We start from the raw sequence: 14,017 nt of genomic DNA on the forward strand, positions 1-14,017 counted from the left end.
TAATCTTTCAAATATCTGTCAGAGCTCCCTTTAGCCTCTGCTGATCTAAAGAAAACCCAAGTTGTCTGACCTCTCCTCATAGTACATACCATCTAATCCAGGCAGAATCGTGGCAAACGTCTTATGCACCATCTTCAAAGCCTCCAAATCCTTCTTATTATGGGGTGACCATAGCTGAATGCAATAATCTAGATGCAGTTTGTCTACTTTTATAAAGCTGCAACATAGTTTTCCAACTCAAGAGCTCAGTTCCTTTGTTTAAAACAAGCATACCATATGCTTTTTCACCACACCGTGTAGCTAATTTCAGGGAGCTATGGACTTGGATGCCAAGATTCCTCTGAATATCAATGCTGCTGAGGGTCTCACCATTAACTGTCTCTTTACATTTGATTTCCTGAAGTTCAAACTTCAAATTTAGCTGCATTAAACTCTGCCTTTTTTCGAGTCATATCTGTGATCTACCTCCTGCAGTATCATTTGCCAGTCTTTTTTGTTATCCACAATACCAATCTTGGTATCATCTGCAAACTTACTAACCTACCCATCTATGCTTTCATCCAAGTCATTTAAATAGCACAAAAAGCAGAAGTGCCAGAATGTATCCCTGTAGAAGGCTATTAGACACAGAACCCCAGCCAGAACAAATCCCATCGACTACTACCTTCCTCCATCTTCTATGTGCAAGCTGATTTGGAATCTATATGGCTGATTCACCTTGCATTCCACACATCTTCAACCAATTCATCAATGACCTTCCTTCTATACTTAGTTCAACTTCTGAAATGTTTGCTGATAAATACACAATACTCAATTCCATTCATAGCTACTCTGCAAAGGAGCATGTCTATACCTGCATGCAGTAAAAAACCACACAATAATCAGGCATAAGTTGATTAAGTGGCAAGTAACATTCACAAGAGACGGACAAGGACAATCTCCAACAAGGGAGTCTAACTATTCACCTTTGGAATTCAACAACCCCTCTCCCATCCAATTCCTTGCTTCCCCCCAGACCACCACCAGCAATCTGTAAGAACTTAACCAGACTGGCTGGCCACATAACTATGGGTGCCAAAAGGAAGGTCAGAGGGCAAGTATCATGACGCAATCCTTTCTTGATCTACAAGATAATTCATGAGCATGATGAAATGCTCATAACTTTACTGGATAAGTATAGATCCAAAAGTTCTCAAATTCAACACCACGTATGCCAAAGCGATAGATATGAAATGCATCAATCAACAACTCTAATATACGTTTCTTCCATCATGGCAAACAAAGACAACAAAATGTACCATACACAAAATGCACTGCAGTTATTGGCTCAAATTACTCAGACAGAACCTTTCAGATATGCACTGAGGACAGGGACAACAACAATATATGAACACCATCCCAGGCTGCACAACATGCACATTAGAAATAAATCACAGTCCATGATAAATGTTGGGTCTAAGTCCCAACTCTGCCCTCTCTCCAACACAGACATCATCTCGAGAAGAGCTACAGCAGCTCAAGATGACAAAACATACTTAGCTTCTTAACACTGATCACGTAGACACAACTCAAACCCCAAAATATTATGAATATAAACTCTAAGCTCAATGATAGGTAAATTTCTATGTTCAAAGAGAATGTGCGGATTGATTAGAGAAAGCCAGCATGGCTTTGTTAAAGGTCAATTAAGTCTAACATGCATGATAGAATTTTTTGATGAAACAAGGGGTTTAAGAAATACAAGAACACAAGAAATAGGAAAAGGAGTAGACCATGAGCTTCCTCGATCTGCATCACCATTGAATACAACTATGTTCTCAACTCTTTATCTGTGCCAATTCATCGTAACTCTTAATTCTGTGAACTTTTGAAAACTTATGTCTACTTTAAACATAGCTGATGATCTGGTTTCCAACATGCTTGGCAGGGGGATGGTGACAAAGAATTCCAAATATTCACAATCCTCTGACAGAAGAAATCTTTATGCTCTTGTTGTAAATGACTGACCCTTTATTTCGCAGCTATCTTCCCCTTGTTCATGACTTTGAACTTAAAATAAAATTTATAAGGCACTATTTAAAGATAAGTTATGCAGACCATGAAAGAGAAAGTAAGACCTGCAGCAACATGGACAGAAAATTGCAGAAATAACGGGAAACAGAGTCATAGCAGTTACTTTTTGATCTAGATAGAAGCAAATAGCGGAAGGTTAGTATTTATATTTAAATATTCTGTGTATTAATACTCTAGACATGGATGCACAGAACACAACCTCCAAATACACACATGACAAAATTTAGAAGTATAATGAACTAGACTTCATAGAAACAGGTGGTAGATGGAGTAGATGTAATTTAATGCCAAAAATCAAGAGGTAGGAATTTTGGTAGGAAATTTTGGTAGGAAGGGTAAGCAAAAGAATTTGAGAGTACAATTCTAAAAGACATTCAAAAAAATAGTCTGTGGATTTAACTGTGGGTGCAGGACAGAATTGCAGATAGTGCAGCTGTTTCAGCACCAATAATCTGATTTCCAGTGCTATAGGTAAGGCTCGTGTTATTTTCCCTTGTAGCCATATGGATTTCCTCTCATGTCCCAAAAATATGCTGGTTCCTAGGTTAATGAGCTACTGCAAAAAGTTAGTGGGAGAACCAGATAGGTATTAATGGGAACATGCAACGCATTAGATGTAAGAGTAGGATTAATGGCATTAACACAATTGGCTGTTTCTATAGGAACTACTGCATATGACAGAGGAATAGCACTATTGAAAATGGGACTTTTTAAATTAGTTTGACTTTATAAATAAAAACATTCAGTATTAAAGCAAGGGAACTATAACAGAACTATAAAAAATGGTTTTACCATAACTGGAATATTGAATCCAATCCTGGAAACCACACTTAAGGAAAGATGAAGGCTTTGGACCGAGTGCAAAATAGGATTTGTCAAAATGGTTCTTGTGACAAGATACTTTGATTATGTGTTTAAGTTGGAGAAGCTGGTATTTTTCTTCATGAGCAGAAAAGAATGTCATATCTGTTAACTTAAGAGTCAATTCAGAGAATGTTTCCATCAGTAAAGGAGAACGTTGGTAGCTGGATTGCTCTTGCACTAGTACTGATTTGACAAGGCAACCTGCCTCTTTCCTTCTGGGCAGTAGCATTACAAGACAAGTGAAGCCAGTCATTATCAATACCTTTTCAGAGATTGTCTACCTGGTGTCAGCTGTCGCATAACCAGGAATTGTGATATGCACCAGCCACTCAAACGACCATCCACTACCTGCTCCCACTGCTTCACATGCCCCGATCTGGGGGTGGGGGAAGAAAATGGGTGGGCACTACACTTTGACCAAGGATAACCTGCAGGCTAGCAAGGGATGAAGCGCCTTACACTTCTTCTGGTGGAGGAATATCTCCAACCCACCATGCAGAATGCAGTAACAACAGTAACAGAATGCAGTTACAAACAAAGTGCAATGCCGGCAGAAAAAAAGAGATGTGGGGTCATAACAACATAGACGGTAAGGTCATGAGGCTATCTTAAGTCTTACAGCAGTGAGATAGAGGCTATTCTTGAGCCTGGTCGTACACACATGCTTTCAGATTTTTATATCTTCTGACTGATGGGAGGGTAGAGAAGACAGTGTGCAGTGGGTTCATGCACTTGCAGAGCAAATTAGATGCACTTGCAGAGCAAATTAGATGCACTTGCAGAGCAAATTAGATGTAAATGAAAACTGCATGCCCATTCACCCAAGTTCAAATCATCAAGAAGAAAAATATTATTTCTACTAACTTGGGAAGGAACCCAACACATCTACTCCAATCTTCACAAAACATATCATCTTCACGCTATTTTCTGAAATAATATCAATTTCGCAATACACTGCCATTTTCCTTTCACTTCCCTCCAGCTAGCTTGGATATCAGTATCCATTACATTTAGCACAGCTAGTAAACCAAAGATTAACTTTGGAGGCCCTGATCCATAATTCTCTCCAAATATCTTCAGATTAAGATGACTTGTCCTCAACACAGACATGGACTGCAACCTCTGGCTATTCTTTATTCAACCTTCCAAAGAAACCAACAGCAGCATTTAAAAAAAAAGTATTTAAAATCTCCAGGATGCATGTTAAATTCAAAATAGGTTTTGTTTTATTTTTAGTTACATACAAAACTCAGTAAGAAGCATGTGCTATTCTTTACCCAAAACATCAATGCTTTAGTCCCTTTGGTTCTGTGTAGCAGATGCTTCATGTTAATCTTTCACTCAGTCTTGAAACAAACAGTCAACTGTGTTATACAAGAAAAATTTGATTACTGAATACAAAAACATCTAATGACTCAATGGAACCTTCCAAATAAAGAAAGTATTTTCCTTATCTTCCCTTTCATTACCAATTTGAAATGCACTAGCTGTGGTTTTTCAGCTAGAGGAAACAGTTAAAAAAATACCTGCGTGTAGCAGCAAAACTAACCCAAAATCAAAACAAGATATTTGCTGTTTGCCTGCAACCGTACGGAATGTTATACTTGTGACATGCCCATAGCTACAAAATATTGCAAAAGCATTTGATCCTTTATCAGCAAACATCCAATTGTTGAGTGTTCTCAGTAGTCAGTAAAAATACGACCTCAGCCGATCCCAAGCTACAAATTGCTACAAAAATAAGCAAGAATACGCAACTTATTCCCTTCACTTTTACCACATCCCCACTCATGTAACTAGTTACCATAATAAACCCCACAGCGCAGAATATAAAGCAGATAGAGAATAGATTCATGGTTCCTCCATTCTAGTCCCCAAACTATTATACTATAATAATTACAACTACATACTATCAAGACAAAGGAGACATGAAATCTCCACATTTACAATATCATCTTATAGTAAGCAGTCCATCTTGGATTGTACTCTGCTCCTGACAAACCACGTAGTCCCTCTTGACTGCATTCAGGAAAATCTGTCTTGAATCGCTGCTGCCAAAACTCACCCAAACACAAAATTAAATCCCATTAGCTGTCAGCTCTGGCCAAGCATAGTGTCTTCCACCACCATGATCTCCCTTCAACAGTCCAATAATAGTCCAACCTAATAATTGTTCTGATTGCATAGGGTCTATCACTAACACTCCAAATTACTTACAATGGCTTCAATGCTTATGCACATTCACCCCTATCAGCAGCTCAATTTCTGGCAAATAAACATGCTTCAGGTGAGACTATTCCTGAAGATCTGATGAGGAATGTTCCCTTTGTGGACAGGCTTATGTTGCTGTATACAAACATTAGAAGTTCACAATAGTTTTCATTATCCAGGTCAGCCACCTCCAATCCTGAAATGGTGTGGCTACACACAATCTTCTTTGATCCATCACGTGTAAATTTCCTGTCAGGTTGAGCTTGTTAATGAGGCTCACTGTGCAGAATACTGTTGTACTTCCTTGATCTAGAAAATAATAAGTAACCATTGTCTTGTTACTCTTCTTAAACTCCACCTGAACTGGAATTATAGGAAGCTACAGTCATGAACGCCTGTCTCCATACATTGCTGTGTTTGCTTCACTCATGGCCTGTTTTGAATCTGCACCCTTTTCATCAGCTCTGGGTTCAGTTTCAGCTCAATTTCCACAATAGCCAGAGTAACTTTTGCTTATCACCAAAATGCTCCCATAGTAAAGCTTAGTAGGCCTTTAGATATCCTTTTGAAAAGCTCTCGAGTAACCTCCAGTGAACTGTTCAAGAAAATGGAGATAGTCACCATAATCCTTAGTCTTGGCTTCAATGCTATTCTTGAAAGCCCTCATAAATGAATGATACTGCAAAGGATCTCTTTTTAGGCAGAGATGCAATGCACTGTTTTTGCATCACTATGCTTCTTATTTCCTTATGTGTCTATATGGCCTCCGGCACTGCATTTAGACCTTTATCATCTGAAACACTAGTGCCATCATACTGTAAATCAGTATCAGAGGCACAATGTCCTATTGGTGCAGGCTGAGAGTGAACTATCCCTTGAGGTTCAAACCTGTGGTTCATAGATACTTGTTCTTTAGAAGTATCCACCCTGACATCAAGCATGCCGGATTTTCCCTGTTCCATGTCAACATGGGAATTCTCACCATGGATCTGCTCTGCTGCAGCACGTTTAGCATCCATAGCACTTGAAGCTCTTAGCACTGTAACTCTGGCCACCTTGGCTGCAATTTCATCCTGCAAATTAAGCTGCTCCATTTTACTTCGAAGTTGTTCTTTCTGTTCTTCCAAAGCGTGCTCCATTTTCTTCTGAAGCTTTTCCACCAAGGTGTGCTTATCCCTCCATATTTGTTATCTCAGCTAAATCAGCCTCCATTCTAATGCATGCCGATGTGGTATGACACATGGGTTGATCTGGTAACAGCTGCAGAACATACTACATGTGTGTTATGACACTGTCTCCAATTTTATACCTAATCACAGGATGCTCTTTGCCTTTGTAAATATTTTAATTTCCCCCAGGGAATTGACCTTTAACATCACATTTGTTTAATTTCTCTTAGTCTTAAGTTCAAGGTCACTGCTTCTAGCTGAACTCATTTTGTCTCAGACAGAACATTAGCTTCAATTCAGCTTTTCAACAATGGAAGTAATATTTCAGTTCTTTAGCCTTTCAACACAACCAAGGATAGAACAATTCAGGCAAACGCCACTACTGAGCTTTTTAGTCGAACCCAGTTGGACAAGGCACCAATGACCATTCAAAACTGTGTCTCAAACCCAAACACACAGCGTGGATCAACAAAAGGTAATTACTTGCCACAAGCTGCTCCAGGCTGCAGTGCTTCTAATTTTTTGGACACATCTGCTAGCGGCAAAACTAATCCAAAATCAAAACAGAATACGTATCTTATTCCCTTTGCTTTCACCACACCCCTACTCATGTGACTAGTTACCATAATAAACCCCACAGCACAGAATACAAAGCAGATAGAGAACAGATACATAGCTGCTAAACTATGGTTCCTAATTTTGTACACATCAATTAAGTCTCCCCTCAGCCCCCTCTGGATGGAGATGTTTAGTCTTGCCCTCTTTTAAGATCTGAGTACATAAACTCCAAGGTTTCAGTATTCCTCCAGACTTCACAGTTCACTGCATGTTCCCTTGCCCTTGTTTCACGTCTCCAAATTACCTCATTCCTCCTTGGAATAAATTCTATTTGCCATTATGATGCCAACTATCTACATTCTCCAGCAGTTAAAAGCTTCCCTGCCCAAACCTATTAATTACAAAGCCAACTACTACATCATTCAAAGCAATATACAAAATGCTGGAAGAACTCAACAGGTCTTGCGGCATCTATGGAAATGAATAGTCAATGGTTTGAGCCAAGACCCTTCATCAGGACTGGAAAAGAGAGGGGAAGAGCCAAATAAGAAGGTGGGGTGGGGGAAAAGGAAGGAGTGCAAACTAAAAGGTAAAGGTGGATTGAACTGACTTTACTTCTAACATCCTTCACATACACGGAGAGTAAAAACCAAGTGGGTGGGGGAGGAAGTAAGAAGCAAAGAGGTGATGGATGAAAAATGTAAAGGGCTAGAAAAAGAGGTATCTGATAGAAGAAGCAAGTGGATAGTCACAAATTTCCCCATCATGCCTGCTAAGTTAAAGTTGATAAATTCAATTTAAATGATTTACCTGATGCTTGATTTACGCACAGTTCCGGAGAGGAGAGGGTTTCTTCACCTTGCTCTGTTGACTGAGCCAGATATTCGTGAAGCTTCTGTACTAATGTATTCAGCTTGCTTTCACTGTAAATATAAGGTTTTCTTTTTTAAAAAATGTGCTATTTGTATTTAAAATTGCAATAACAAAGACCCAAAATAAAAAAAAAATTGTGGTTAATGAAATACAATTAAATCTTGACAAGTACAGATCCCTGTTTGTGTAGGCACAAATTCACCATAAGCTTATAGATTATTATTTTCTCAATTTCTTCACATCCTGCTTAAATACATTGACTTGAATTGGATACAATACTCGGAAACTAGAACACTGATTAATTACCTATGGAATAGGGTGGAAAAAAGGTCTAAATGGCAAAGTAATTGATGTGCAGAAGGCACCTCAAAGTCAGCATGAAAATTGCTTGCAAGAGTAAAGAGGTCAGACTACAAAAAGTGATTTAAAATATCAAACATTGCAAGAACAGAATCAGTTAGCAGCTGTAATAAAAAAAACTATTAAGGAATAATCAAAAACAAAAAAACACTAGCCAAATTTTGAGGTCAGTAATGAATGAATATTGTTTATTAACATCACAACTTTCATGGACTCTTCTTGAATAAGTGCTTGAAGAGAATGTCACCACTTTGATGTTATCATTAAAGCACATCCAAAACAAAAAAAGCAAGAGATAGATCAGCTTACAACACAATTAAAAACGGAATCATTTTTGTTATTAGTACCAGGAAATTGATTTTGAGTAAGCATTTTATGAATGGTGAACGCAAAACTGAGATAACAATTCAAGGTATTAAAATTTAATTTAGGTAAAGCAATTTTAAGCTTGCCATTGTTAACTCAGCTGAGCTGATGATGGTCAAGGCTCCAAGAAATATTGTAAGTATTCAAAAGGCATTTAGTATAATATAAACAGATACATATTTCCATAAAACTAAATCTCAACTTGTACTCTATAGGAACCATGACACAGTAAATAAATAAGCACAAAGCTCATAAATAACCTTGCCTGAATACAACAAAGTGGCTATCAAAGCTAGCAATAAAAATTCAAATATATATTGAGTTTTAAAAGGAGACAAAAAGGCTACAGGCTGTAATGGACAGCAAGGAAACAAGTTTCTTGCAATGAATACCTTTTCACTTCCCTCCCCACCGATTAGAAGTGCCAAAATCTCCTTTAACAGAACCCCTCACTCCTATGCCAGTGTTCTTAACAGAATACTTTACTTCCATGTTAAGACTTTCAGGCATGCATTAACATTCCTGCTTGACTTACACTTAGAATGAGCAAATGGATCCAACAAGAGCCATTACCAAAATAGAGGTCTGCTTTTCGTTTTAATTTTAAGCTCCTGATACAGTAAAATTCCAACTGTACAGTAGGCTCTGGAATTTTGGTGGTGCCATACTAGCAGATTTTCACATTATTGTATACTATATCAATTAATTCATTTAAAAGTTAGTAGTATAATAAATTTTCCAGTAGTTCAGGCAAACTCAAAGAGTGGAATCCATTGTAGTGTTATCAGTTCATGCAACTAATCTTGCCTTTTATTTTTAAAGTTCCGTTCAGCTGTTTTGTGCTAAAGATCACTCTCATCAGTAAGCTGTCCAAAGTCACATTCAATTGGAATAGAGAGATTTGCCATCACACTCTCCCTGTTATGCTTGAATCTTAAAAGTTTAAAATGTTTAAATCATAATTTCCCATTGTTCCTTTAGAAAAGGATATGTTATATTCTTCTGCAATAGTGGTTCCACACAATAATAAATTTAATTGCACAACCGCAATTAGTGACAAAGAGAGCACTTGGAAAATAATGTACCTACAGGAATTTAGAAGCTACCTAAAAAGCTGCGTAAGCTACATCAGATTTTCAACAGCAATGAGTAGGCTGAAATTAAAAACAAATTCTCATACTCAATAAACTTCAACAATTTTTGAACAAAGAAATAGCATTCGTAATACACCAATCCTCTGGCACTACTGTGGCCAGTGAGGATGCAAAGATCATCACTAAGGTGCAGCAATCTCTTCCTTGCACCCTGGAGTAACCTGGGATATATCCTGTCTGGCCGTAGGGACTTGTCTATACAGTCGGCCCTCCTTATCCGCGAGGGATTGATTCCGGGACCCTTTGCGGATACCAAAAAAACACGGATGCTCAAGTCCCTTCTTCAACCTGTCTCAATGCGGTGGACCTTAGGATCCAGCGGAATCCCAGACCTTATCTAACCTGTCTCAGTGCGGTGGACATTAGGACCCAGCGGCCAGGCTCTGAACCCACAGTGCTTCTGTTCACGAAAATAATCACGATAGAAAATAAAGTGGAAATAATAAAGCGATCAGAAAGAGGTGAAACGCCATCGGTCATTGGAAAAGCGTTAGGCTACAGTCGGTCAACAATCGGAACAATTTTGAAGGATAAACCCTGCCCCAATGAAAGCTATAATTATTACTAAGCAACGCAGTGGTTTAATTATTGGGTTTTGGGGGTTTGAGTTTTCGATCCTTCACATCACCCAGGCACGGAAGGAGAACACGCTCAGAAGTGGTCTGTCACTGGATGGAATTCAGGAAGCTCCTGAGCCCGGCACTGAAACATACGCTCTGAAGTGTTTTATATGCATAGAACGGTAAAATATATAGAAGATATTAAAACAAACGTTTGACCAACTGACGCTAAATAATACCGGACGTACCTGTTCGGACTTACATAGAAAGAGAACTTCCAATTTTTTTCCGGTATCAATCCATGATAACCTAAGCACATCCTCTGTATACTTTAAATCATCTCTAGATTACTTGTAATACCTAATGCAATGTACATGCTATGTAAACTAATTGTTATATTGCATTGTTTAGGGAATAATGACAAGAAAAAAAAAGTCTGTACATGCTCGAACAACAAATGCTGGAAGAGCACTTCCGGGTTTTCTCGATTCGCAGTTGGTTGAATTCGCGCATGCAGAATTCACAGATAAGGAGGGCTGACTGTACTCACCTTTTTCACAAGTTCTGCCACGTCCTCGTTCTTAATACTGACATGTTCTAATATATCCACCTGTTTTATCTTGTCCTCACATATATCAAAGTCCCTCTCACTGGTGAATACTGAAGCAAAGTATTCATTGAGAACCTTCTCACTTTTATCCCTAATCACTCCCAACCTCACTCTAGTCATCTTCCTGTTGTTCACATAAATGTAGAATGTTCTGGGATTTTGCTGAATCCTTCTTGCCTAGGCTCTCTCAAGTCCCAGTCTAGCTCCCCCAAGTCCTTTTTTAAGCTCCTTCCGGGTGAACTTGTAACTCTGTAGATTCTTGTCTGATCTGCTCTTCTTAAACTTTATGCTTCTTTCTTCATCTTAACTAGATCTTCCTCATCTCATCTCTAGATGGAAGGATCCTTGTTATTATTTGTATAAATGATTTGGATGCAAAAGCACTAAATTTGATCATTAAGTCCACAGACGACACATAATTAGTATGTTGCTGATAGTGAAGAAGGGAGGTACTCTTAATCAGGTGAGGAAATGGGCTCAGGAGCGCAAATGCATTTCAATACAGCCAAGTAAGAGGTGTTGCATTTTGAAACAGGGAATTAGGGAGTATAATGCAACAAAGAGACCTAGGAGTACAGGTGTATTATTCTGGTCACAATGGCGCCTGTATACAACGCTCCTTCAGTCGACATCTTCTGGATGGATCGTGAAACCATTTACACCACTTTTATGTCTTTTACACTTGTTTTTCGTCTTGAATATAATTCTGGATCTGTTGCAGCCTGTGATTTGCAGATTGGATATCGTTTGGCTGTTTCAGCACTCTGCCATTGCCATGAGGATTCCAGGAGGCAGAGGCAATGTGCACGAACTTCGTGGCAAAAAAGCTGCAGGGCGTGAACTGATGTTTCACATGACCTTGCCAATAATAACTTCCACTGTTCACCAATTAAAAGCGATGAGGGAGATTGAAACATCAAGGTGAATGTGGAAGGTGAGTACCGGCTGCCTGGCTTTTGATCGCTCTGCTGCCAGAGAGGGTAAGGGCTGCCAAAGTGCCTGGAGAATGTTACCCAAAATTATTCTCTTTCATAGTTTTGTGGCTATCTGCAGAAGGACAATTTTAGAGTTGTATACTTTAATAACAAATGAACCTTTGAACTTTATTTGTTGAAAGTGGAGTGAAATGATGATGGCGCTAAATGGTGACTCCTTTGCTTACAACTTCAGAAACAGCTCTATTTCTGTCTTTGCTATCTCTTTGTTTCCTTTTCAAGGTTCTTTTGAAGACCCTGACCTGGAGTTATACCCTGACTTTGGTTCTTTGCAGGAATGGGACCAGCTCTCAGGGTCTCATGACCGGCCGCTTTTTGATATCCCAAGGACGCAGCCTGGAAACCCAGTGAGCCTTCAGGGTGCTAGATTTTCATGACTCTGGAGAAGGGCTGATTCAACGCCAGTGACACTGACTGAGGCACCGCGGGAGAACACGAAACATCAGGAGCAGCAGGTTAGCTCCCAAGGGCTGTGTGCCCAGAGATCTGAGCCTTTTGGAGGCCAACTCCAAAAAAAAAGACTCAGAAAAAGTGGTGCAACAGATTTTTAATACCATAAATCAGCCAGTTGTTGTATCTCCCCTGAAACAAGGATACCTCTTTTTCCCTTATTAGGGGGAGGGGGAGGGGGAGAGGCACTGTAGTATGTTGAATAACCAGGTGAACAGGTAGTCTTTGGGGTACTGCAAGTCTGTGTCTTTATTGATGCCTTGCTGCATGCTTGAGTGCTCGGTGGGGGGGGGGGGGGGGCCTGATGGTTTATTGCTGGTGGGGAAAGAGGAATCATTGCCTTGCTGCTGCTTTTGCATGGGGGGGGGGTGCTGGGGATGCAGCTTTAGGGTTCTAATGTTTAAGTGTCATTCATTCTTTGGGGCACTCTCCTGCTTTCATGGATGTTTACGAAGAAAATAATTTCAGGATGCATACTGTATACATTTCTCTGACATTAAACATACCTATTGATGTGATTGCACAGGTTGATAGGGTAGGGAAAAAGGCATTTGCCTGCTTACTTTCATCAGTCAAGGCAGAGTATAGGAGTTGAGACATTATGTTGCAGCTGAATGAATGAGTCTTTGGTGAGGCCCCACTTAGAGTACTGTGTACAGTTTTGGTCACTATGTTTATGAAAGATGTAATTAAACTGAGAAGACTAGAGAGAAGATTTACAAGGTAGTTGACAGACCCGAGGACCTGAGGGAAGATGTTAGATAGGCTGATTTTTAATTCCTTAGAACATACAGAATGATGGGTAACTGTAAAGAAATGCTTAAAATTATTAGAGGCATAAATAAAAGTGGATACTAACAGTCTTCCCCAGGGTAGGAGTCCAAAACTAAAGCGTAGAGTTTAGATTGAGAGGAGAAAGATTTAAAAGTGACCAGACTGGCTACATTTTTCCCTATGCTGAGGGGGGCGATTATATGGAACAAACTGCCAGAGGAAATAGTTGAGGCAGGTGCAATAGTTTCATTTGAGAAACAGAGCTACATGGCTTCAAGAGATATAGGCTGAACATAGGGGATTGGGACGAGCTGAGTGGGCACCGAGGTCAGCATTCACTTGTTGGGCTACAGGGCCTGTGTCCCTGCTGCACTGTTCTAGGACTCAAATACATTTAGCACAACCCTAGTAAATAACAAAACTCTTTACTCAAAGAGTTCATCACATTCACTTGGCCTTTATTTCAACAGCAAAGTAATTACATGCAGATTTTTTAAAAATCAAAGCTGTTACCAAATGTTTGGAAAATTGTGAACAAAATGGGAACAGGCACTTTTAGAATGGCATCTTCTACAGGAAATCAGAAGTATGTAAAAGCAAAAGTATAAATTTTTAACCAAACCCAGATTTGCGCTCCAAATAAAGGTGCAGAAAATATCAATTGAATAAAAAATTGCCTACAAAAAGCAAATGGAGAAAAAAGTTTGGGACAGATACAAAAGGCAAAGAAAACATGCAATTTGATGTTCATTTAGAAGTGAATGCACAAACACTATTGTGCCATATTAAATCACTAATAAAACCAAAATTATTATTTTTACACAACTCATAGAGAGAAACTAAAAAATCTTCCAGAGTTCAATGGTCATTTGTGCCACGGAGATGAACATCTCCAGATCAATGCTGTATGATTTAACAACAAACAGCAATAGCTTTAAAATAACTCTCACAAAAATTGGCACATTGTTGTTTGTATTTAGATTTTCTTCACTACTGTTAG

The 14,017-nt window shown here is 39.1% G+C and overlaps 1 protein-coding gene across 4 annotated transcripts in view; it reads right to left on the reverse strand.

The window, feature by feature from the left end:
- atrx (ATRX chromatin remodeler) overlaps positions 1 to 14,017 on the reverse strand; it is a 193,945-nt gene that overhangs the window by 170,601 nt on the left and 9,327 nt on the right. For all 4 annotated transcript variants that reach the window (XM_059976858.1, XM_059976855.1, XM_059976859.1 and 1 more), the window contains exon 2: positions 7,686 to 7,798. Coding sequence is in view for 1 of the 4 variants with exons in the window: in XM_059976855.1 (XP_059832838.1) it covers positions 7,686 to 7,798 (113 nt within the window). In the remaining 3 variants the exon portion in view is untranslated. The remainder of the gene's footprint in view (positions 1 to 7,685; positions 7,799 to 14,017) is intronic.

The sequence above is a fragment of the Hypanus sabinus genome, chromosome 8 (genome assembly GCF_030144855.1).
Source record: "Hypanus sabinus isolate sHypSab1 chromosome 8, sHypSab1.hap1, whole genome shotgun sequence".
NCBI lineage: Eukaryota > Metazoa > Chordata > Chondrichthyes > Myliobatiformes > Dasyatidae > Hypanus > Hypanus sabinus.